At 42.6% G+C, this 26,943-nt stretch overlaps 2 protein-coding genes across 2 annotated transcripts in view; both read right to left on the reverse strand.

Moving 5' to 3' along the window:
* The window catches only part of cped1 (cadherin-like and PC-esterase domain containing 1), a gene marked incomplete at both ends in the record, with an annotated part of 134,337 nt that overhangs the window by 52,746 nt on the left and 54,648 nt on the right, over nucleotides 1-26,943 (reverse strand). The window contains 6 exons of the mRNA XM_080754299.1: nucleotides 11,439-11,613; nucleotides 14,216-14,402; nucleotides 22,268-22,332; nucleotides 22,909-23,039; nucleotides 23,671-23,775; nucleotides 25,640-25,813. Coding sequence (XP_080610425.1) covers nucleotides 11,439-11,613; nucleotides 14,216-14,402; nucleotides 22,268-22,332; nucleotides 22,909-23,039; nucleotides 23,671-23,775; nucleotides 25,640-25,813 — 837 coding nt within the window. The remainder of the gene's footprint in view (nucleotides 1-11,438; nucleotides 11,614-14,215; nucleotides 14,403-22,267; nucleotides 22,333-22,908; nucleotides 23,040-23,670; nucleotides 23,776-25,639; nucleotides 25,814-26,943) is intronic.
* On the reverse strand, nucleotides 18,044-20,140 carry LOC308308453 (leukocyte receptor cluster member 8 homolog; the record flags this gene model as incomplete). Its single annotated transcript, XM_080753869.1, is given in 3 exon segments — nucleotides 18,044-19,562; nucleotides 19,564-19,604; nucleotides 20,135-20,140. Coding segments are annotated over 3 exon segments (1,566 nt in total).

Here is a 26,943-nt window from a genome sequence, read left to right on the forward strand (position 1 = left end):
TATAGAAATGTTTGTCCACGAGCAACTTGTTCGTACATTTTTTGGTTTTGTACAACAGCTCATCACATGGGGGCTAAAGTACAGTAACTAATCTGTTTGACAACGTTTGGAACATCACACATTTCTCATTGAAACGTTTTTATTCCTTTTTTTTTCTTTTCTCTCCCCTTAGAGACGTGAAGCAATTTAACGCTCTATATAGCAAAAACAATACTCGGAACATAGTGGGAACGTTGCCTTGCGTTGAGCTCGCGATTTATGAGGGACTCGTCGTCCCCAAGGGAGTCCCTGGCTGTGCGGGATCTGCTGGAATGGCCCGCGAGCTTCATGCGCGCCGCGCTGTCGAAAGTAATGACAGCTGACGAGAGGCTTGGGGGGTGGGGGGCGGGGGTGGCGAGTAGGAAGAGCAGTGAGTCGACACTTAAAAAGCATTCCTCCTCCTCTCCATACCTCTGTAGGCCCTCTCAGATCTAATGCTTTCCGCAGCATGTGCTCACTAATGGGCCAGGCGTGAAAAAAAAGCACTGTGTCTCAGTGACCTTGTGGCGAACGCGGGCTCAAGTGTGCACGGCGTGCTGCGCGTGTGCACGCATGCCTTAGCGCTTGTGGTGAAAGCCAGTGACAAGAGTGCAAACATGTAGAGGAACTGTGCAGGAGGAAAGAATTAAGCTTCTACAATTGCACCCCCCCCAAAAGACCACCCGGAATACTCCCAAGTCATGCGCCGCAGCCTCCTTTCCACTCCCATGTGTGCGTGTGTGTGTGTGTGTGTGTGTGTGTGTGACAGTTTGATCCCTTCACTTCCAAGAAGAAACCAGATAAATTCTAGCTAGGTCAGATTGGCGGATTAACAAAAACAATACAATAAAGAGTTTCCGATAGAGCGTATCCAAAGCAATTTGCTGTGCAATACAACTGATCTATTTGGGTTGTGTCTGCGTGTCACACTCTGACATGGGGGATACCCATCACTCGCCTTCCATGACTGCCGCATATACAGTGCCGCAGCCAGCCCGCTCTGTAAGCACGGCCAGAGGCACTCTGCATGGAACAAGGGCCTGGGCACATGGTGTGAGCTTAATCTAAATGGCAAGCACATTTGCAGTACCTCTTCTTTTTTCAGTGGTGGAAATAGTACTCACATTCTTTACTTAAGTAAAAGTATCAATACTGCAATGTAGATGTACTCTGTTACAAGTAAAAGTCTGGAATACAAAATGTACTTGAATAAAAGTATGAAAGTATTGGCATAAAAAGTACTTAAATTACCCAAAGAAAAAGTACAAAATGTTTGAAAATAGCAGATCTACAGGCTCACAACGCATTGCACGATGCGTTTTGAGCTTGTAGATCTGCTATTTTCAAATAGCCTAGGTATAAAATAGGGCTACAGTGGTTTATGTATATTTTATAATATTATAATTTATATCTGCAAAGTAACTAGTAACTAACGTTTTCAAATAAATGTAGTGGAGTAAAAGTACAATATTTGGATCCCAGAAGTAGTGTAGAAGAAGTAAAAGTATTGGAAATTGGAAATATTCAAGTAAAGTACAAATTACTCAAAATTGTACTTAGTAGTGTACTGTACTTAAGTAAATGTAATTAGTTACTTTACACCACTGTCTTTTTTTTTACTTTGACTTGCAGGAAGAAACCTTTCAAGGAAAAAGTTTGAGCATCACTGACATAGAAACATAGGTTTTTCAAAAAACCTTAGTAGGATTTGAAATATTCAAAGACAAGATTTTCACGATTTTTCAAAAATAGCAGATCTACAAGCTTGCAGCGCGGCACTCGGTACCGCACTGTGAGCTTGCATATCTGCTATTTTTCAATAGTTAAAGCACAAAATAAAGCGCAATAATGCGTTCCCAGTCTAACCCTCCCCCTATGAAGAACATTCATGGGGACCCGCAGTGGATCCTTGTACCCAGGGCCCAGAATTTGGTGCGACAACCCTGCCGGTACTCTCTACTTACTGTAGTTGACCCTCTCCTGTTTTTGCTCTACGCATTGTGAGCTTGTAGTTCAGCTATTTTTGCCAAATGTTAGGCCCCGGAGTAGGGACACTAGGGTTAAAGTGGCTAATGTCACACAAGCTGTATCGCCAGGTATTTTTGACGTGAGTTACGATATGCTGCATCACATTAGAAACGCAGAACGGAGAAGAGAGTTGAGCGGTTGCAAGAGGAAATGGTTCCATTGCTCTCTCGGGGTCTGGGGGAGACGTGGCCACGTCGCCGTTCCACTAATGCATGTCTTCAGTTGCCATCTTTCCATGAGGCCTCATACGAGAGCTCACATAATTAGAACAGTCACAGATGTGGAGGGGATTAAGGGTCTGAAGAACAAGGACGATGATGTTGCGGTAACATAATCGCTCACTGTAGGGGGGCCGGGGACCCCAGGGAGCCACCCCTGTTCAGTGAATCCATCACATCCATCCATCAACCGCATCAGCCACTTGTCATGGCCGGATTCTCTCACACTCACACACACACACACACACACACACACTTTGTGTGACTTGCGGAATCATTTCTGCCAAAATACCCGTAAAGGCCCATTCCCACTGGGCCAGATAACAGATATCTGGAGATATTTCTCCAGATATTTTTCCATTCAAAGTGGATGGTAGATACAGATAAAATAAATATCTACCACAGATATTTGCCACAGATACTTTTATCTGTGGCAACTATTTTTTTTATCTGTGTCTACCATCCACTTTGAATGGAAAAATATCTGGAGAAATATCTCCAGATATCTGTTATCTGGCCCAGTGGGAATGGGCCTTTAAACTTATTCAGGGTTTTTCAGATTCATGGCGATTTATATTTAACCGCGTTAACCCTGCCGTCCCACACATTTTTCAAAAATAGCGAAAACAGCGGATCTTGCAAAACTCACGGCTGCTGTGATCTTGCGAGATCGACTATCCTCGCTGCGCAACATTGCTTTAGATTACGTATGAAACGGGGCTTAAGCAGTTCAAAACTATCTACACGGACAAGGATCGGGGTGTAGTAGCAGTAAATAGCATTCCTCTGACACATGAAGTCCCAGGAGCCTCAAACATGTTAAACCCATGATAGCAGGATATTAGCTTCCACTGAACATCAAGGCAAGCAGGGATAAACAAAAAGTCTCTCTGCGGGCGTGTGCGCGCAATTACGTCAGCCAATGGTGATGGATGGGGTTTACCGGTATGTTTGACCCTATTCCGCTTGTCGGTTTGTCTGGCTGTTAGAGAGCAGTGATTCCATAACATGATCATCAGGTATTATGATTATACCTGGAGGAAGATTCTTTTTCAAAAAGGTGTTCACAGAAAGTGTTAAAATTGTGGGTGGTGACCCAGCTGAAGTTGAATGGTAAAAAGGGGAAGGGATGATTATGTTGTCATTATATCAATGTATTTCAATTGGGCCTTTTGACTCAGAAAGTAACCAAAAATACACAGGGAAGACATATTATAACCACACCTGAGGGTCTATTAGAGTATTGTTAACTCCATGGACACATACAAAACTATGGCACCACCTCTTTAAGGACAAGGTCATAATCAAGTGCAAGGTCGAAATGATTTCAGGCGGAAATGGCATTATCTCGACAACTGCATAGCTATGGCGGAGGCATGCACTCTGCTGAGTGCAATATCACGTCCAAATGTCACAAAAAGCTAAGTGGAGGGCTGGAGTGGTTGGCAGAGGTAGCCTAAAGCAGTGGTTCTCAACCTGTGGGTCGGGACCCGCAGGGGGGTGGCCACATTATTTTGGGGGGTCCCCAGATGATTAACTTAATGTGCAACATTGTTTTCTCACTCAACAGTAAACAGACTAACATAAAGTTTAAGTGTACAGAGGGCATTTGCACATTTCTAAAGGGACAATTTAAGGACTTTTTAATACCTTTAAAATGACAAATTAAATTATTATTATTAAAACAACTTGGACTACTCATGCATTGAAGGAAGCATGAGGTCATGCAGTCCGTTGTCTCCCCAGGCACGGCAGAGGGAGAGCAGAGCCCAGGATTACATAGGCAATTGTCACTGGGTGAAAATGGGTTGCAAAATCGTGGGATAAAAATTATAGTAAAAAAAAAAAAAAAAAAAAAGACAAATTCAACATTGGCCAAATTGTCAAATATTAGAGACAGAAATTATGAAAATAGCCTGAAAAGTTTGAGAACCACTGGCCTAAAGACAGGAAAAAGTGTCGCACACTGGCTCCATATGCAGTGAGTTATGATTGAATGACTTTTCAGCACCATGGCCTTCCTCAGAATCAGCAATGTAACACATTTAGCATGTCAAACACAACCACAAAAGCATACATAATCATGCATACACATGATTGTGCGCCCACACGCACACGCACACGCACACGCACACACACACACACACACACACACACACACAAGCAAACCGTCGAAGGGACTGTCTCGGAAACAAACGTCGCAAAATGTTATGTCTGACTTGTTGCTCACCATCCTTACATGCTCACAGCAAAGGGAGCCATTGGAGATGTTTGGCAATGGGCTTGGCGAACAATTTGTATATTATCTGATGGCTTTTCCTGAATTCTCTCCACTGTTTTCAGCCAAACTACGACCACATGTGTGGTGTGATGTGATGGGATAGTAGAGGCTGGGGGTAGCAGATGGGAGAGGATGTTTGAGGCTAATTGATAAAGAAGGCTAAGGGCCCCAGAACACCAATCGCTGTAGCAGCTTGTTATTTGAGGCCAAGCCAGCTATTCGCTTCTAAAGGCACCCCAGGTAGAATCTGGATTAGCATGTGTGGTGGGTGTCACTGCGTGTAAGTATGTGTGTGTGAATTTTCATGCATTTTAAAAGCCTGGCAGCAGAATAAAGATCCATTACGGAGCTCAGCCTGACAAACACTGGATCTTTGGGACCTAAAAGTTGGATCTTTGGGACCTAAAAGTTGGATCTTTGGGACCTAAAAGTTCAGTATTGATCGGATCAGATATTTTGATGTACCGTATATGTATACTCTCAAACACTTGTGACAGAGATATTATGTCAAAAATCATTTATTTCAAAATACTACTACTGTTGTTTTAGTCAGGAACACTCACGCCAAAGTAGATTTACCGTTTATTGAATGAGTGGAATACAGTTAATCTTGGCGTTAAAGGGCTCTGCGTTCGGAGATGTTCTCCGCGTTCTGAGCAGCTTGCTATGCAAAATCAGGGAACGCTAAGCAAAACCCCCCATAGGGATAAAATAGTAGTACAATAGCAATACATTGACATAATGAGCTTGAATCAGCAGACATAAAATCACAAGTATTTGAGCCTTTGCCAGACTGATCAAAAGGTGGAGGCTGGGGTGGAGGAGGCAGCTAAGCAGTAGCAGATCCGAGGCTTCGGATCCTAGACAAGCAGAGCTATAGTGAATGCAAGCTGAGTCTCCCTACTGAGCGAGAGCTCTGATTGGAGTATAGCAGTGTGATGTAATGATCAGAAGATCTGTGAATGAGGAATAGGAAAAGGATCTGACTGACAGCTGATTACAGCTGAGGCGGGCGAGACTCACGTGTCCTGCATAAACTAATGGTATGCTTCATTTTATGCAGCATTGAATGGTTTACGCCCCAAAATACATTTATGTGCGATATCATCATGAAGGTCAGCTGGGACAGGTAGTATTGCTTTACGTCCCCAGAGTCAGAACTAAATATGGAATGTAAGCAGCATTCGGTTTTTATGCACCACATATCTGGAATAAACTTCCAGAAAACTGCTGTTCTGCTAAAACTCAGTTATTTAACATCACCTCTAAAAACCTGTTTTGTGTTTGCCACTGCTTTGTACTGAGATGTTATAATCATTCTTCCGCACTGTAAAGTGACATTTTTATTTTTTTTATTTGTAGCTACTTCTTTTTCGTTTCCTATTAACTCTATCCACGCTTTGGACGTTCCCGTTCGCCCCATTTTTGACTGCGGCGCAATGCCAATTGTACGTTCTTTGGCTCGTTCTTTTGTACCTTGGTTTGATGTCTGTAAACTGATGAGGGGTCGCGCGGGTGTGTACCGTAGAGACAGCGCCCGTAAAAGTCCTCTCAAAAACCCACTGGACGTTAGCATCAATGGAGTAACAAAACACTTCCATGTTATTTTCTCTGGATCTATTGCTCTGTAGCGACTGAGCTGCCTTGACGGACGGCAGCCTACTGCGGCCATTTTCACATTAATTCTTGCATGAGACTGCCCTCTACTGCTGGTAGAGCCACGGTACACCTATTTAAGGAGAAAATAAAATAATACTGATGAAAAAAATAATAATACATCTTTGTCTATAACATCGCAAAGGTAAGGTGCTTTTGCTGGCACAAAACCCAATAATAAATAACAACATCTGGCACTGAAAAAGTTAATAATAATTCAAATATCCTTTTTATAATGTGTTTATTTTGCTTAATGTTCTATGTAAAGCACATTGGATTGCATTGTTGTTGTTGAAAAGCGCTACAGTATATAGGATATTTTGCAGTTAAAAAATATATATATATTGTAAAAAATGACTTTCAGTGCACTGACACAGCAAACTTCATTGGGAATTTTATAATCATAAATACAATAAAAACTATTTCTAAATGACTCCTAATGTCTTTTCCGGCATAATGTTTTCATACTGGACAACTTGCCAATAGGATATCTATGATACAGTAGGTCGATATCGGCCAATTTGATCAGCCAACTGAGAGTGTACTGTACATACCGGTAGGTTGGGTTCTATTATGAACCTCATGTGCATTATTTTACAGCATCAACATGGAACTATGGAGGATCCTCAAAATGTTTGGAATACGAATACAAAGATAATTGAATTGGAGTGAATTATTGGAATAATTGAAGCTTTTGTTGCAGTATATAGGGACTAGCTCATAATCGTGTGAGAAATTGTACCTTCTTCAAGGCCATGATTTCGGCCTCCAAGTGCAAATCCAGGAACAGAGGACCATGAAGCCAAGATTTGACAAAGTGTAAAAATTTTGAAAAAACCCTGCTGTATAGTTTAATGATCTGATATTTGTCTGCCGGGTTTAAAATGTCATCACAAACGATTTTTCAACAGGCACACGGCCATGTTGGCCCTGGGCAAGATGAGCTCACACTACCCCGGAGCCAGATGTGAATGCTTAATGTTTACATATCATCACCGTTGGGCAAAAACCATTTACCATGAGAGGGAGTGGGTTGTTGGCTGATTTACCACTGTTTCAGGGTTGTGGCACGAGGCGAAGCCGAGTGCCAAAACAACCAGTAAGCCAACCAGTAAGCCAATCAGAATCCAGTATCTGAACATGTGACCACAAAATGTGGTAGAACTCCATATTTAATCTTCTAAAATTATTATTATTATTATATTATTATTTGTTTCATCTATCTACTGCGATTCAGCCTGACAGTGAGGAGATATGCATCTGACCAGTGACCATTCTACTATAGTGGTGAAAAGTAACTAAGTACATTTACTTAAGTATTGTACTTAGTTCACCCCCAAAATGACTTTTTTTCTATTGAAGCCATGGAGACTTGAGTTCAATAATATATATATTTTTTGTATTTGTCGCATTCCTAAGATAAAAAATTGATAATAGTAAATTTACCCCATTGATTCCGGATGGTACTTTTTCCACCACTGCTACTGTAGACCTACCATAAATTCAGTAAAATGGACACAACCAGACTTGGTCCATTCGGATTCATTTTTACACTTTGAATTGAATTAAGGAGGATTTTACTTTGAAGGATATTGGTGGATAACTGTTTAGGCCTGTTCTTCGCCTGTGAAAACACAGTCGTCCTTGTGTATCAACTGCTCTCTCAATCCCTTCTGCAGACTACGTTCCTATGAAACCACCAAAGAGTACAGATCATATCTACAGAGTCGCTGCTTTTATAAAAAGCACATCTGATCCAAATAAAAGTTGTTTTTCATTGCGAATCTGATATTCATGGTATTCAATTTATAAGTTGTTGACTAAAGGCAAAAAGAATTGCGGTCCTGAATAGCTTAACGTAATGGTGTGTACAGTTCACCACAATCGGCTACTTGCTGTAGTTCATATTTCCCAAATCATAAGTAATACTTTTGCAATAAGGTTGATGCTTAATGATTTGTCATTATTGTTCCTTGCCGGCCCATCTAATGTGCTTTGAGCAACACTGCGTTCTGCGGTGCTGTTGATGGACTGATAAAACATGTTGATGTGGCCGCAGAAGGCTTTGGTTAAATCCCAGACATGACAAATGGCGTAGAGACGTGATTTTCGACGGAGCGGGCTGACTTAATTTTGTTTACACGCAAAAAGATTTCGAATTTGCTGCCAGACCAGCATCTCGTTAAAACGAGGGCTTCCTCTGTGCTTGCAAATTGAAACCGTCAGTTGTTAAAATCAGCAGAGTAGATCATTTGAAACTCCTGACAGAAATGGCACATTTTAAATGATTAAACCAATTATAGCAGAACTACAACTGCTAAACAAAGAAACAGCATAGGTCCTTTTTTTACCTACTTTCCGCAGCAGAAGCTTAAATCGGACGTCCTTAATTCCTTTCTCCTTTTACAGTACATTGCCATAGACTTAATTCCATATTCTTGTCATAATTGCTGTCTTGTACCCAATGTGAGCTCATTCACCAATGAACCTAACCGGCATGGTGTCGGTGTATGTGCAGTCTGTCTACAAGAGTATGCAGAGGCGTGTGTGTGTGTGTGTGTGTGTGTGTGTGTGTGTGTGTGTGTGTGTGTGTGTGTGTGTGTGTGTGTGTGTGTGTGTGTGTGTGTGTGTGTGTGTGTGCGTGCGTGCGTGCATGCGTGCGTGCATGTACGCAAAATGAATGCGAAAGACAACAAGCCTATTAGGTTATGAAACCACTTTTAATATCCTATTTTCAGCATGCAACCAAGTGTAAAATCAGGTCTTTCAATGCCATCAAGGCCCGCCAAAAAATCAACTATAGATTTTATAGGAAAAGAAATCTGAAGACTAAAATATGACTAAAACGACATGGAATTTTATTCAAAAGCCTGTTGACCAAAAGCCTAATATCTCATGCACGCATACACGCACCCACACTTATACAGTACATACAGACAAATCCAGTTGTAGAGGGCAGAGCCGCCAAACGAACAAGCTGCTTCAATTGCTTTGACCACGGTTTGTTGAGGAAAATTGCACATTTCAGTTGCTCGCTTTCAAGTTTCAATTTAATCAAGTGTTTTCTCTCTATTGAATCAGACCGTCATAATGCAAGGTCAACACCGCTGGAGATACTAAGTCCATTTGCAACCATTTTAATGGCCGCCCCTATGTAACTGAGTAGCGATAATGTTCTGGTGTCATTAAATGTAGTCACTATTTATTTACTCTTGGCGGGTCAGTCTCCCACAGTGCCATGGGCACAGGTCCAGCTGTGCTGCCTGAAAACATTCTGCTTCAGTTACGCTGCCCCGCTTACGGTAATAGAATCAATTTTTTCAAGCACTTGACCGTATAAGCGGGGAGCAGAACCCTGACAATTTGAGTAACCGCATAATATTGATTTTAGTGCCATCTTCAGGCCAAAATGCCAGCCTTGCATACAATCTCATAATCTAATAGTCGCCACTCTCCACCCCCCAGTGCCCCAGAGAATAGAGGGTATGCGCGTGACATCATCATCAAACCCAGAAGTTATGTGGGAATGCCTACTGAGCGGCAACAAACTACTTTCTGGTCTTGAGTCTTGACAGCCCATACATCCAAACAGAAAAGACCTATCTGATTGCATTAAATGACGTTAAACAACGAATAAATCACTTTGCCACTCGATTTGCCATTCACTTTATGCATGCGTACACCATCTATAGGAAATATTCTGTCACAAATAATAATTGTAGTCATTTTTAGGCCCACTAGGGAGATCTCAGGGTTCTAAGTATCGGCCGGTCGGTCCAGCTGGGTGTAACAAGTAGCACAGCGTCTAGAGCAGTGGTTCTCAACCAGTGGTCCGGGGACCACCAGTGGTCCTTGACCACTAGAGAGTTAGTAACCAAATGAACCCTTATAAAGAGAGAAACATTTTACGCTCTCAAGAGTTAAAAGTTAAACATCTGCATTACTTAAAGGAGCTATAGTCAACTTTTTCATTGTAGGGCCGACACTTTGTTACTTTACATCCTAGTCCAATGGTTCTCAACCTGTGGGTCGGGACCCCCAGGGGGGTCCCCAAATTATTTTGAGGGGTCCCCAGATGATTAACTTAGTGTGCAAACATTTTTTCCCCCTCACTCAAAAGTATACAAACCAACATAAAGTTTACGTTTATAGAGGGTATTTGCACATTTCTAAAGTGACAATGTAAGTAGGTCTACTTTTAATACCATTTTAATATCTGTAAAATGAACAAATCAACATTGGCCAAATTGTCAAATATTAGAGGCAGAAATTGTGAAAATAGCGGATCTACTGCGAGGCGTTGTGAGCATGTAGATCTGCTATTTTCACAATAGAACCGTGTTATACAAAATGTAATGCCTCAACTCTTAGTGCTTGTAGGGCGCGGTGGGTCCCCAGTTAAAATATGATTATTTTGGGGGTCACGGCTGGAAAAGGTTGAGAACCACTGTCCTAGTCTATAGACTAAAATGTAAACAAAGTGTTGGTCTGACAATGGCCAAAATGATTATTTTATCATTATTTTACGCTTTTTGTGGTTTGTGGTTTTGAATAGAAACACATATATGAAGCTTATTTTTTTATAAAATATTTTCAAAGCATTATTTTTATTTTAGCATCCGTTTTTCAAGAAAAAGTTGACTATAATAGCTCCTTTAATTTACAATAAGTCTACACAATTAGATAATGTAGAATAATTGTTATTTTGATAAATGTTTTATCTCTCCTGTGGACAAAATGTTATCCACCGTTAACAAAATTATGCGGCCACATCTCATCAAACGGTCGTCCATGACTCAAATACTGAATAAATAATGGGCCTTCATTTGAAAATGGTTCAAAACCACTTGTCTAGAGGGCACACATATAGGCACAACATACGGCCCGAGGGCCAGCCCTGGCCCCTGGACCATCTGGATCCGGCCCCCCGACTTCCTCAAATGAAAACAAAACGACCCCTCAAAATATAGAAATGATAATAGGCGGCATATTTTGAGGCGAATTGATTTAACTTGATTCCAAATACTGGCAATTTACTGTATATTTACAATTAGAGTCCATTCAAATGCATTCCACTGATGCAGGTACAGGTAAATATCGAATGTTAATATTTGCCTTGAGTCCATCATTTAACAACCCCGTCTCATCAGTGACACGTGAACAACTCAGACAACTCAAGATACTGTATACATTTGCAGGCTAAAATTTAAAGTTTGCAAGTCCTCCACCTCACATACCTGCACAAAGCTGCACGTCACATGATCTCCAAACATGGGCAGGCTGGGCCGGCTGTCACGGTACATGTGCAGGGTGTATATCGCCATGGCGACGGGATCCCTCCCTGGCACCGCCTCATCCGTCACCAAGATGTTGATTCTGCTGTTGCCAACGGCGACCGGGTAGTTGGCCGTCCTGTGCAAAAACAACGGCAACGGCTTCTCAGAAACATCACACACAGCGCTGTCAGCAAGATAGTGAGAGAGAGAGAGAGAGAGAGAGAGAGAGAGAGACAGGCATAATTTCAGAAAGAAATAGGAGGGGTGGCAAAAAAATAGCCCATTTCTAAAATAGCGAAAACAGTGGATCTACAAGTTCTCGACGCGTCGCTTGGCGTCGCTTGTAGGTCCACTATTTTCGCTATTTGTTTGGGGGGGTGAAAAGCTGAAAACGTTTGAAAATGTTCACCTATAATGACATTCCCAAAATTGGGATGCCACGTTGAAAGTGGTTAATAAATTAGTGGTTGCATGCATGTACGGTAGATGGACGGGCATCGATTGCAATAACTATAATCTGTCAAAACTATTCCGAGTTGGGGACAATAGCCTGTGCATAAAATAACAGAATGTGGGGTTAAATGTGAACACTAGGGGGTGGCTATTGCCAACCCCTGATGCCCCAAATGATGCCCCTGGTGAAAGATATAGACAGAGAGAAGCAGAGAAAGAGAAGGGGGGGGGGGGGGGGACAATAATATTAGGGTTACATGTTAATGTCCAGACTTTTGGGAAATGTTTTGTCAATAATTAAACATGAATCAAAGACGGGGAAAGAAATAGAGGAGAGTGTAAAAAATGTGTCTGTCTGAGAGAGAGAGAGAGAGAGAGAGAGAGAGAGAGAGAGAGAGATTAAGAGGCTTACAGTATATTGTACCATATGTGCAATTGGTATGCATGATGTGTGTGTGAGCGTGTGCGTGAGCGTGAGTGTGAGCGTGAGCGTGAGCGTGAGCGTGTGCGTGGGTGTGCGTGCATGCGCGCGCGCCTGGGCCTGAGAGAGGTCATTGCACTCGCTGAAATCACAACGTATCAGGGTGAGGCTGAAATCTGAGGTGCTGACAGGAATAATGTATGCACATAACATAACATACACAGTCATTCTCAGAGGCACACTGCATGGTGCAATGCGTAATAATCTCTGTGCATACAGTAACTGTAGTCCAGGCTTTTCAAAAGGTGTCATACCAGTTCAGTTTCTCATAGCTTTGTTTGAGTGGCTCAGCAGCGGGTTTGAATCGGAAACAGGTGTGACATCTTCAAATGTGTTTCCGGTTCAAATCTGCAGCAGTGTCAAAAGCTTCAGCAGAAGACACTGGTTGATTCTGCAGCCCTTAATTGTCACAAAAGCCCTTTTCAGCTTCACACTCAGTGAATCCCATTGGGGGGTCCTCCCTATGTTCCCCAGGTTCTATGTTCCCCACTCCCCCCCCCAAAAAAAGCCATTACATTTTGTATAACATGGTTCAATTAACGAATTTACCGCCTCCCCCGATAGTCCAGATAAAATGTTCTTCTCCGCCGGGCCCGATAATCCCGAGACTTTAATATGCTTTAATCGCAATAAAACGCTATTTTTTTATTTGAAAGCTGTGATTGGGTGCACACGCGCCTGGTACATGATCCTTGCACAGATCGTGCGCGCACATCACGCACATCACGCACGTGCCCACGTTAAAAGGTAAGGACGACGCGGCAGTTGATGAGTTCAGCGATGTTTTAAAAGACAGTAAATTAGTTAAAATAGCAGATCTACATGCTCACAACGCCTCACAACGCGAGGCGTTGTGAGCATGTAGATCTGCTATTTTCACAATTTCTGCCTCTAATATTTGACAATTTCGCCAATGTTTAATTTGTCATTTTATAGGTATTAAAAAGTCCTCAAATTGTCACTTTAGAAATGTTCAGTTATCCTCTATACACTTAAAACTTCTATCTTGGTTTGTTTACTGTTGAGTGAGAAAACAATGTTGCACATTAAGTTAATCATCAGGGGACCCCCCAAAATAATGTGGGGATCCCCCTGCGGGTCCCGACCCACAGGTTGAGAACCACTGACTTATAGCCTATTACTGGCTTAAATTCCTGCAGAATACCAGAGGTTGTGGTTATGAACGGCACGTTGTTTGTCATGAGGAGTCAATATGTGTTAATGTGATGAGAAGCAGCACCGTTCACTTCAACTGGCTCACAATGACTCACATTGTGAGCTTGTAGATCTGTTATTTTCAACAGATTTTTATACATTTTATATAACTTTTTTATTTTTATTTTTATATCCACCTGTTTCTGCCAGAATTTACTGTAGAATTATAATTGTGTGGGACACATCCGGTTAACTGCAGACATACAAGCTCACGTCGCGTCGCAGATGCAACCGCTGTGAGCTTGTAGATCACTCTCGGCTGCGACGCCGGAAATGCCGCACACCTTCTGCGCAATGCACGATGGGACGTTGGAAACTTGTGGATACATTTCATGTATTTGAAAACTTGTGAAATGGGACATTCTGCATAATGAGTACTTTCTTCTTGTGGTACTTTAACTACATTTTGATACCGTTACTTGACCAATAACAAATGTAGTTTTATTTAAGTGAATTTAGAATTTCAGACTTTTACTTGTAACAGAGTATTTCTATATGGCGGTATTGATACTTTTACTTAAGTAAAAACTTTGAGTACTTTCCTCCACCACTGCACAGAAAGGCTGATCTCGCGGGGCTGGGGTCTCACCTGGGTCCTCTGTGCTCATCAAGGTGGACGCGGCAGGCGGAGCTGACGGGCTCGGGTCGGATTCGAACTGTCACCGTGTCGAAGGGCACCTCGGCGCGGTACGTCTTCACCCAGGGACTGAACGGCGGCGTCAGGACGAGCGGGGGGTCCGTGTACAGCTGTCTGAGATGGGGGTCCACACATCGCTCTGGACAAATACACGCACGCACGCATGTGCGTGCACACACACACACACACACACACACACACACACACACACACACACACACACACACACACACACACACACACACTTAGTGTACAGTTGAGTGATTGGGAATAAACTCATACTGAGCACACGTGTCAGCTGACACTCACCAGCTGTAGAATTGTTACTCTTAAGACTATTTCGACAGGAATTAAGCCGTGCCATGAAACATATTTCCCAGCTAGGTTCTGGATGTGTTTCCGCTACAGTTCGGTTTCAGATAAGGTTATCAGAAATTAATTTGGGCCCTGCTCAGGAGGTGGTACTAACCTTGAGTTCCGGGAACAGAAAACGTATAAATTACAATACTTTTTAGTATTAGTTAGTTAGTTAGTTAGTTAGTTAAATATGTGAGCTTCTTTCTTTTCTTTTCTTTCTTTTTTGACGCACCAGGTTATGGAAGGTACTGTATTGAGTTACCATTGGTAATTGAAAAGAGCCAATAGAGTACAGCTTAAACGATGGTAGTTTCCCAGTGGCCAAGCGGCATGGATGCATACCAATGATGCATTGTGTGAACAGCCAGAGCCAAACAGAAACAATTAAGTTTGTTGGGTCTTTGTGGTGGTCTTACAGTAATGTCAGTGGTTTGGAACAGCAATCATCATAGGTTTGATTCCTAGCGAGAGAAATATATAGATATATTTATTTCTAGCCATTAGGTTAGATACTGTATGGTTGGGTCTAGGTATTACTTTGATTAAGCTTAATACGATGGGGTCTGGCTGTGGATGTGGATTTCAGAATTCATGCATGGATATTTTGGCATGGTTTCAGCCTGATCCAAACGCCACTGTCTTCCATTACACATTTAAAGTGAAGTAATATAAAACATGGGAGGAAAAAAATTAAACATGTCATTGATTGGTCCAGTGGTTTGCGAGATTACCTCCGGTCCGGACTGAACAGACACATAGTATAGACAGCTAGCCTCCTACCACTCTGTGGTAGGAGGCTAGCAACCCGAGAAAATGTTGTGTAACTTGGACTGTGGTTTATGTCAGTGGTTCTCAACCTGTGGGTCGGGACCCCAAGGGGGGGTCGCCAAATTATTTTGGAGGGTCCCCAGATGATTAGCTTAATGTGCAACATTGTTTTCTCACTCAACAGTAAACAAACCAACATAAAGTTTAAGTGTATAGAGAGGGTGGTATCTGCACATATCTACAGTGACAATTTAAGAACGTCTTAATACCTCTAAAATGACAAATTAAACATTGGCCAAATTGTCAAATATTAGAGGCTGAAATTGTGAAAATAGCCAATCTACATGCTCACAACGCCTCGCAACGCAAGGCGTTGTGAGCATGTAGATCTGCTATTCTCACAATAGAAACATGTTATACAAAATGTATTGCCTCAACTCTTAGTGCTCGTCAGGGTGGGGGGGTCCCCAGTTAAATAATGATTATTTTGGGGGTCACGGCCTGAAAAGGTTGAGAACCACTGGTTTATGTCAGGAGGAATCAGATATACTTGTTGTGAAAATCCTATTTTCAGTGGTGGAAATTAACAGTAAGTACAAGTTTGAGGTACTTTTACTTTACCTGAGTAGGCCTATTTCCAATTGTTGGATAGTTTATACTTCTACTCCACTACACCTCAAAGGCAAAATATTGGACTTTATACTCCACTACAATTATCTAGTAGCTTTCATTACTACTTTGCAGGTTTAGTTTACAACATATACATTTACCACTGTCAAACTCACTTTTTTCAAACACATTGTGATGCTACGCATTGTGAGCTTGTAGAACTGCATGGTACTTTTGATTTAAAAAAAAAAGTGAAATGGGATATTCTGTATGATTACTTTTACTTTGATACGTAATTATATTGCGATGCCAAAACCTTTGTACTTTTACAAAAGTTACAATTTTAATACAGGCCTTTTAATTGTAAATATATTCTATTATGTTACGCTATTGCAAATCTTATTTCAGTAAAACGTTTGAGTACTTCCACCACTGCCTATTTTACTCAATAGACAATAAACAATTGTGTTGGTAGCAATCCTTGACCTGATCTGTTTACTTATGATTCTAGTCTGATGAATTTGATCTTGAATGAAAAGAGGTGGGTCCCCTCCCTAATGAAAAGAGGGATACCCTCCCTAATGTATATACGTATACTGTATCTATATTATATTATCTATAAATTCACAAATCTCTGCGTGTGAGTAAGTCCTAGTGAAATCGTTTGGATCAGTGGTTATACAGAATCAGTGTTGCAGTCAATGTTGGTGTCGGACATCGCTTGAGTGTGTATGTCTGTCCTTTGCATACGTTGTTGAATCATTCAACCTATCATCCTCAAAAAGTGATGTGGACCAGTGTGAAGTCAATCGGATCAGAGGTTGTCCAAAACCTGCATGTGGACATGTTGTAGTCATGTGTTGGTGTCGTACAGAACGGCACCGTTGCAAAAAAAAGTTAGAAATGAAAATGAAAGCCACACAACGCAATTAACAGGCATGGCACACAAAATTACATGACAGTCACCTGCTAATGATGCGTATCAGTTACGCATCACCTGCGAATGATCTAAAAATGATAGGCATCGCCCTTGAATGGTGCAAAAGACGTGACGCAAATGACACTGTTGGCTGTTGCTGATCAGACTACTACGCTGCACTAGGTACTCTAACAACAGGTAAAATGAAGGGGCATGCATTCCGAAAAGGCATCACTCTCTACAGTATCTAAAGTTTCCAGAAACTGAGGTGTTGCTATTCACATCTGCTCTGGCTCTCAGTAACTATACATCTATAACGATTACTGCACTACAGATATGCCCAAACATAGCCTGGCCTGCAAGCGCACAAGTCGGGTACTGCAGGAGTACTGCCGTGAATGACAGGACCCCCAACAAACCGGGTGTTACGCCCGGGGACCTACCTTTAAATACATTGTGTGCTTGATGGGTCAAACTAAGCTAAGCTAAGCGGTTTCTGAACCTAAAATAGTTTGCAACTTGAATGTGCATTACTCGACTTGTGACTGAGGTCCTCCTCATGAGCCTCAAGGTCTCGCTGTCGGCACGGCTTACTTGTCAGGTGATGTAAAACGTCATGCATTTGTCAATACATTATGATAGCCAATGTTAGCACACACTAGCTGGCTACCCAGCGAGAGCACGCCTACCTTGTTCAGAACCTTGCATTGCTACGTCCTGCTAAACCACCCCCATCTGGCTGGAACACCTGGTCTCGTGAACCCCCCTCGAAAGAGTGGGATGAATCCATGCCATCTTGTACCGGAGTGTCTCTCCTTGGTGGTGTACACCCTTGTCACCCCTTCAACCTTACGAGTCTAGCCACAGTTCTTGTCTATACAGGTAGGCTGAAGTGTGCATTTATACTATATATAGGGCGGGGATCCCCCTGCCACCTTCCCTATGACTGATTTTATACCTGGTTACGCACTGAAAATAGCTGTGATTCTACAAGCTCACAATGCGTCATGAGCATGTAGATCTGCCATTTCCGGGGTGCGACATCAGCGCTCAACAGTGTAATCAGGCTTTAAGGGTGTCCATGTACTGTGCTTCCCACCGCCGAGTCCCTCCCATGCATTCCCCAATCAGGAAGCAGCCAAACAAGCTGAGCTGGCTTTGCAGTCTACCTTGTTGGGGTCCGAGGGGAAGAAAGTGACCCCCAGTCCAGTAAGAAAAGCCTTGCAGGAGTCTAAACAAGGGAAGCCCAAACTGGACTGCACATACTGCACCGGCACGTCAGGTCTGAACGTTTTGAGTATGGCCCTGAGAGCAACCTTCCTCTCCCTCTCCACAAACATGTCTATGAGGTTAGAGGCCATGCGAGGGGCTCCCAGATACAGCTTAAAGAAGCGATGGAAGTTGCCAAGGGCCCAGGCGGCGCGGAGAGCGAGTGCGTGCGACACGCACACGTCCTCCCTCAGCGACGGGCTCAGGTACACCAACTCGCTGGTCATGTCTCCGGAGTTCTTAGTGAAGATGTAGTACAGCAGTCTGTACGCCGCAAACTCTCCGATGTTCTCCGAGGGGTTGTCCCCGTACAGGGCCTTCAGCTGAGTCTGGCACTGGTTGAACTCCTCGTGGTCGCCCTTCTCCAGGGCGATGCGCGCGTGACACTCGTACACTTCCACCGTGAAGTCTGTGCGCACCCCTTGGACAGTGAGGTCCTGTCGTATGGACTTCATCTGCTCACAGGCGTAGGCGTAGTCCTGGTGGGTCGTCCAGTGGGTCTTCACCGCCTGCAGGGACTTCCTCAGCACGTGCACGGGCCGCACGGTAGAGGAGTCCGGAGCACAGGTGAGCCTCAGGTAGTTCTTGGTGATGTCCTGGCTGGTGCCTACGATAGGGCAGTCCTCCCAGCTGACCCCTTCCTGGGTGCTGTCGGGAGGGTCCGTGGACGCCACCGAGGGCTCAGAGCGGAGCTGGCTGTGGAAGCGAGCCGCGCGGCTCTGCTTCTTGGCCTCGTGGTTGGGATCGTGAAAGTCCAGGCCGGCGTTGCTGCCTTTTTTCCTCTTCTTGCCCACACCGGGAGCAGAGTCTTCCATGGATTTCCTCCCACCGCCTCCTCCTCCTCCTCTGTTGGCTTTTCCTCCTCTGCCACGCCCCCTCTCTGCACCGCCCTGCTCGTTACCATGGCTGGGGTCGACCTTCTGAGTTGGTCTGGACAGCGGCGGCTGCATGTCAGTGGAGACGCTGCTGTCCGACTGAGAACCGGAGTCGCTGTGTTGGCCATGCGAGGGCGAGGGCGAGCGCGAGGAGCAGTGGGAGGAGCTGGAGGAGGGACTCCGCTGCTGGGAGAAGATGTTCCTGTAGCCACCCGGCGCTACGCCCCTGCCCCGCGCGCTGGCCGCCGCACCTCCTCCTCGACCGCCCGAGCCGTCCGCCGTCCTCTGGGGCGGGACCGCGTCCCAGCGAGACTGCTTGGCCTTCAGTTCTGGCAGAGACTCACGGGTCCAGTCGATGGTGTAGGCAGAGCCGTCCTTTAGTCTGTCCTGCAGCAGCACCTTCAGCACCTTCTCTGTGCAATCCTTGTCCTCCTCTGTCTCGCAGACCGTGAAGCAGCGCTGTACGTACTCCTTCATGGCCTGAGGCCAGTCCTGGGGCGTCATCTCCTTGTGCAACGTTTGCTGTGGCCGGAGAGGAGGGCGCCTATATTTTGACATACTGGTGATGTCATAGACGACTGATGTCAGTCATCTCCATGTTTGGGCATGAGCGAGGGAAGATACACAGACAGAAATATACAGGCACCAGCTTCAGGCTGGTGACAGTGTGGTCTATACAGTGTCTAAGGAAATTACACGAATCTCTGAGTCTGCGCAGAGATTTGTCCTTCTTCGTGTATATCGAGAACCGTTCGACCAACCGATTTCAAACTTGGCATGTGTATTGCAGAGGACCCAAGGAAGTAGGTCAGATTGGCGGTTGTCCAGAGCTGAAAACCTAACCGATATGCCCATATTTGGAGAACCAGTTGTCCAGAACTGCCGTTCTGCCCAGAATACAAATTTATGCCCAAATAAGGAGATTCCTGATGTCATATGATGTCACATTACTGATGTCATAGACTGACCTCCAAATACTATGATTTTGGGTAGAGCACTATGTACAATGGGTACTTTGACAAGGGTATTGCAGAAACGTAGAAGCATGTGTTCCCAAAGTGCAGCGTATCCAACGGCCATCATTCTCAATGAGCATCGGCCTAGTAGCCTATAAATAATAAAGTTGAAGTTGTCTGTCCCTTGTTTGTTGTAGTTGAGTAATAATAAAAAGGAATTAAAAAAATCAAACCTCGGTTCGAAGTGAAGCGGTGGACAGATAAAACCTCTATTCTGAATGTATTTTTCATCCGTTTTGATAATCTGCAATAGATACTGCATGTACAAGACAGATAAACCCTGAAGGCCAAATTATCATGTGAAGCTTGACCAATCCTCAAAGTATCCATTCATCTAACTGGGAGGGACACCACACATTTTGCTTTTTGAAAAAGCCTATTCATTCTGGACTGATATTTTACACGTACGGGACAGGAAAAACCTGTTCATTCTGGCCTGGAGTGACCATATATGGACATAAGGTAACATACTTTGTGTTTTTGAAAAACCCTGTTCATTCTGGACTGAGATCACCATATATGGTAATTAAACGGACATTCTGTGGGACAGGAAAAACCTGTTCATTCTGGCCTGGAGTGACCATATATGGACATAAGGTAACATACTTTGTGTTTTTGAAAAACCCTGTTCATTCTGGACTGACATCACCATATATGGTAATTAAACGGACATTCTGTTTTTGAAAAAGCCTGTTCATTCTGGACTGAAATGACCATATATGGGCGTGATACACACAAAGCCATTCATTGGAAGCGGTTTTCACCGCCTCAAAAAAATAACTGAACAAATATTGTAACTAAAACTAGAAAAATGCAATTCTGGGAAATTGCTAGTGTGGTTGCCGTGACGCAAGTCACACATGTAAATGAATTCAGTCCTTATCCCTTTTATGCCCATATATGGATATCCCTAATCTCATCAATATTAAAATTGGCATTCCAAGATGTGGGATTAAGGCCACATCTTGGAATATGACATATTGTGTCAGTCTCATGTGGTCTATGACGTCAAACATCTATGATGTCAGTCATCTCCATATTTGTGAAAAGTAAAATTTTTGCATTAAGCTATATATAAGGTATCTCTTAGCAAAATGAAAGCAGGCGATTCCCAATGAAGCCATGTCATTTTGAAACATGGCCCATGTGCGTGCCACCAAAACTGTGGCGCGGCAAAATAAAGTTTATCCGGAAAGATGGAAAGATGGATGAAAGAAAGTCAGACAAGTAATATAGTCTGGTGTCAGGGCAACCACATTAATGCAAATAAAATAATAAAAACAAGTATTAAATAAAAACTACGCTGAACAATGCAAAACTAAAAGAAATAGCTTTGCAGGCGAAATCTGCTGTGTTTTTCTGGATCGATTTGCGCTGTTGTAGCAAGTGTTACCAAAGTTCAGTAAATCTATTTAAATCAAGTCTGCTATATCAGGGGTCTTCAACAGGGGGTCCGCAACCCCTAGGGGGTCTGTGGGGATACTGCAGGGGGTCCCCGAAATTGTGGTGATTTTTTTTTTTTATATATATATTTTGTATAAAAAGAAAAGAAAATGCAGTTGTAGATTGTAATTGAAGTATCGAGAGACTCAAAGGGCACAGCCACTCACTCATTCTGTGCATTTATAGATCCTAGATCCTTATCCCTCTCCTCACCCATCCCTCAGGGATCCTTACCTGGTGATATCTATCTATAGATAGATAAGATAAGATAAGGTAAGGTAAGGTAAGGTAAGGTAAGGTAAGGTAAGGTAAGGTAAGTTAAGGTAAGGTAAGGTAGGTAGAGAATCTATCTCTGTATTCTGTAGCATGAGGCATTGGGTCCCATTTTTATAGTCTTTGGAAAGACCCGGCCAGGAAATTGAGCCCCAACCTCCCAATCTCAGGGCGCTCTAACCACAAGGCGACAGAGCTAAGCTAAGAACAAGCTTCGGTTCAAAACACAACAGTGCAGGGCTATCCTGATCAAAGGCTCTTTGCATAATCTTTCTTTTCCTGTGTTCTTTTCCATGGATGGGGTTCGGTGGCACAGTGGTAAAGTGAATGAAAACGGTAGCTGGAGTGAAGAATGGGCTAAAGTCAAAGTTAAAGTGGTTAAACTAAATGGTATATTAACACATTTTGACTCCCTGGGCCCCCACTTTCAGAGGCCCTCTATTAAAGAAGCCTCCTCAGTTAAACAGAACCTTACCTCTGTCTTCAAACAGGGAAGAAAAATCAGAATCCGTATTGGACAGTGTCTCAGTCAGGTCAGCCCTGTAGGGAGCATTGGAACAAAGTTTTACTTCTAGTGTGTGTGTGTGTGTGTGTGTGTGTGTGTGTGTGTGTGTGTGTGTGTGTGTGTGTGTGTGTGTGTGTGTGTGCGCGTGCGCGCGCGCGTCCGTGCGTGCGTGCGTGCATAAATGCGTGTGCATGTGTCTTGCCTATATGTAGGGCTGTCACAATTATTACATAATAATCATCTAATCGCAATTATTTGACATAATCGTGATTATTTTTCATAATCGTTTCCATGTTGAAAAATGCTCATATATTTTTTTCAAAGTAAAAAAAATAGTGGAAATAGCCGATCTACAAGCTCACAACGCGTTGCAACGCAACGCGTTGTGAGCTTGTAGATCGGCTATTTCCACTATCAATGTTCTTTTTTAGGTATAAAGTTGTCAAATATGTCAGTAATTTCTTTGTATATTTAGGTTATGTGTCATATCTACCATGTGCAACTTCAAAGCATAAAAGCCAAACATAAATGTAATTGTCAATGACAAAAACACAATCTATCTGAGTGATAATTAATCGTCACGTAAAATGTCATAATCATGACAGCCCTACCTGTATGAGTCGTTCCTCTTCAGCTGGTAGTGCAGACTGAGCGTGAGCAGCAGGGCTGGAAGATGATGGCTCTCTGCTATGGAGGGCTCCTGGTTGAGAGGCCAGTCTGCTGTCGACACCCTGGGACGCAACTGCATACAATTGGACACAGTTTAGTTTAGTTTCAATCACAGTCACCATTAACGTGACTCACAAACTGTGGTGTCGTGACCCGTGAGGATATTACAAGCGGGCCCCCAAATCATGTGGGGCAAAGTTTTCACGCTAATTTTAACGCTAATATAACATTAATATTAAAAAGTGTGTGTGTGTGTGCGTGTGTGTGTGTGTGCAGGTGTCGCACCACGGACCCCCATCTCAAAATATTTAGTTCCAGGCTTAAATGCACACATTTTCACGACTTTTCAAAAATAGCAGATCTACAAGCTTGCAGCGCGGCACTCGGTACCACGCTGTGAGCTTGTATATCTGCTATTTTTCAATAGCTAAAGTATAAAAGAATTAAGGCCCCTACACCTTGGGCCCTAGTAACTCAGTCCCACTTTCCTCCTCCTTGTGACGCCCCTGTGTGTGTGTGTGTGTGTGTGTGTGTGTGTGTGTGTGTGTGTGTGTGTGTGTGTGTGTGTGTGTGTGTGTGTGCGTGTGTGTGTGCGTGTGCGTGTGCGTGTGTCTGCATGCGTGCGTGCGTGTGCGTGTGTGCGTGTGTGTGTCTGCGTGTGTGCGTGCGTGTGCGTGTGTGTGCGTGCGTGTGTGCGTGCATACCAGTTCAAAAGCACCAGAGGTCTTCAGCTGCGTGTGAAACTGCAGCAGCAGGTTCAGCTCATCCTCTGTCAAACACAGGCCATGTGTCCCTCGACAGCCACCGTACTAACGAGGCACAGTGTTTTGGAAGAAAATGGAAAACAGGTTAACAGTGCTCTTTACAAATAAGAGAAGAAATATTTACTGTGCATCATTTTGTGCCAACTTGCGCCTTGTTTTTGATATCAGGTTGCACTTGTTGGTGGTGACGTCACCAAGAACGGTGCTCCCTCATTGGCTAAAGACCCTGCCTTTGTACTGTCATCCAGAAACAGACGGCACCGAAAGTACTTGCGCGATAGATACGCTGGTGCAAGTAACAATAATGGACGACTTCACTTTGAGATGTTCCTTTTAGGCAGGGTGTTTAACTGTACTTGTACTGTATTACGCCCTAGTACAGAACGCCCTACCGAAGGCCTTAATGGAGTGTGGTTCCCTTGCATCCTTTAAAATCGCCCCGGAAAAACCACTTACAGGCGGCAGCCATTCGCAACTGGCAATAACAAACCTAGCCCAGCCTCCCCTGACCCTTCTTTGTATTTACCTACTTGTATATATTTTTTGCACTGTTTATTTTATTTTTATTTACTTTTTTTTTTTTTTTTTTACTATATCTACTGCATAGTACTGTATTATATCCGTCTGTCATTCAATGTCATATGAGATACTTCAATGGTTTCCTATGGAAATAAGCTTAGTCTTTTCTAGGATCTCCTTTTAGTTGACCTTAATTGTACCAGTGAACCGTACCGTCACAAAACTGTACCTTTTTCTATGCAAACTTCTTATAAAGTCTTCAATCAATCAATCAAACTACATTTCAATTGTATTGACTATACTTGTACTGTTCTCCATTTTTGTCTAATAAAATAATCAATCAATCAATCAATCAATGGACCTAAAATAACATAAATTTGGTGTAGTTTAGTGTCATTTTGAGCTGTTTAAGGTGTGTTTTGAGACGCATCAATCAATAATAATCTTGAATAGGCCGATATATTTAAATACTATATAAAAAAAGGAATTAAATTATAATGAAGTAGACCCACATAACAACAAGGCTGGTATGGTCCTTTAAAACGGCACAGTTGTCATGAAGAAAACCTCATAAATGACTGAATTCCAGTTATTGAGACTACTAATAGATGTACTGCTTTTTACTTACCATTCCACTAAACCTTTTTTTTCTCCAACCCTGACAACTATTAAAATGTTATTATTGTTGTTTCCAACATAGTTATACAGGCGATTGGCAAAATGGCAAAGTTGAATTTGCCAATCCATGAGACATTTGAAATGTAAACAATGTCACATGTTCTTAATGAGAAAAAGCTCTGTAAACCTTGGAGCCGATTCAAGCCTATTACTGTATACTGCCTCAGAAATGCACAGTCCTCAATTTGGAAAGAAGGCTATTCATCTTAAAGCAAGAAGTCATGCCATGTTAATTTGACTTTTTGGGAAGACACAAAGTATTAATGTTATAAATAGCTGTACCATCGCAAAGTAAATATAACTTGTATTAACCATTTTCAAAATGGTATCTATATGTTTGTCATTATAGTAATAAATAAATACAAATAAAAACAAGGTAAAAAGTAACAGATCTACTGTACAAGCTCACAACTTGTAGATCTTCTTTTGTCTATCACACTGAGGCAGCGTTTTCTTCTGTAATACTGTATAATTAAAAAGGTTAAACTTTAATAGTTTTAATTGAGATTTTTATGGCAAACAGGTCATGAAAATCAATGATTCATATCTCAAAATATATTACATAAGACCACTCAAAAGAAGGGTTTACAGAATAATACAGAAATGTCAACCCTCTGAACAGAAACGGGAAAGAAAAGTTAATTCATGCACTCAATACTTTGGAATAATTTTGAACATATTATTTCACCACCGATGCACGGTATGTATCTACCTTGTGCCCTGTCCTGTCTGTCTGTGCGTGTGAGACAGCGTTGGTGCGGGGCGGTCCGACTCCACTGTGGTCTGGGAGGAGGAAGCGCAGAGTGTCTTCCAGAACCAGCTCTCTGGCGATTTGTCCCTCGAAAACGGCGTCCCTCAGGCCCGCAAAGCTCAGGTCAGTGTCCACCTGCGACGAAGACATCAGATGAACGCCAGATAACGTAATTAAACCATGTAGGCCGGGTACGCATTATTGCGTATAATTATTTTATGCTTTAACTATTAAAAAATATCAGTAGATCTGCTATTTAAAAAGAAAATCGTTAACATTTAAATTTCGACCCGATTTTGACCCAATTCTTTAAGTGTCTTCTAAACCCTTCTAAGGTTTTTTGAAAAACACATGTTTCTATGTCAGTGGTGCTCAAACTTTTTCATGTCAAAGACCCCTCAAAATATTTGGCCATGGACCCCCATCTCAAAATATTTAGTTCCAGGGACCCCCAGAAGCAAAATTTGAGTTACAAATGTTTGCTTTAAAAATACATATACCGTATTCAAAGATTTGCACACATTTTCACAAATTTTATAAAAATAGCTGATCTACAAGCTTGCAGCGCGGCACCGAGTGCCGTGCTGTGAGCTTGTATATCTGCTATTTTTTAATAGTTAAAGCATTAAATAATTCTAGTCCTAAATGGATTAATTCAGCTGCTTCTCAAAGTGGGGTCCAAGGAGTGTCACTGAGTGTTGTACTAAATGCAAGAAATTATTTTCAATTTTCAGTACTTTTACTTCTACTCCACTACGTCTCAGAGGCAAATATTGTACTTTTTACTCCACTACAAGTATTTGAAAACTAGTTTCTTTTTAGATTTGGATTATTATTACCAAACACACTTCAACCCTCTATACATTTCAGCCATTTGAAAACAGCCGATCTGCAAGCTCACAATTTTGTGAGCTTGTAGATCTGCCATTTTCAAAAGAAATAATTTTATACATTTGAAAACTTGTGAAATGGGACATTCTGCATAATGAGGACTTACATGGAACATTATACAGGAAGTACATTTTGATACCAATGCTTTTTGTGTTTTACTTGATTATATTCTTTTATTACAGAAATGTTTTTCCTCGTCAAGGACCATTGGGGGCAAAATGAGGCCTAGACATTTGAGCTGTGTGTACTTTCAGCTCTTCAAAAAATAGCCGACAAAAGCTCACTTGTAAGCTTGTAGATCTGAATTTATTTCTTCTTATTTAAAAATAAATCTTTAAATTGTTTTGAAAAACTTTTCAAATGGGCGTCCGTGG

The sequence above is a fragment of the Nannobrachium achirus genome (assembly GCF_963921795.1).
Source record: "Nannobrachium achirus genome assembly, chromosome: 23".
Classification (NCBI taxonomy): domain Eukaryota; kingdom Metazoa; phylum Chordata; class Actinopteri; order Myctophiformes; family Myctophidae; genus Nannobrachium; species Nannobrachium achirus.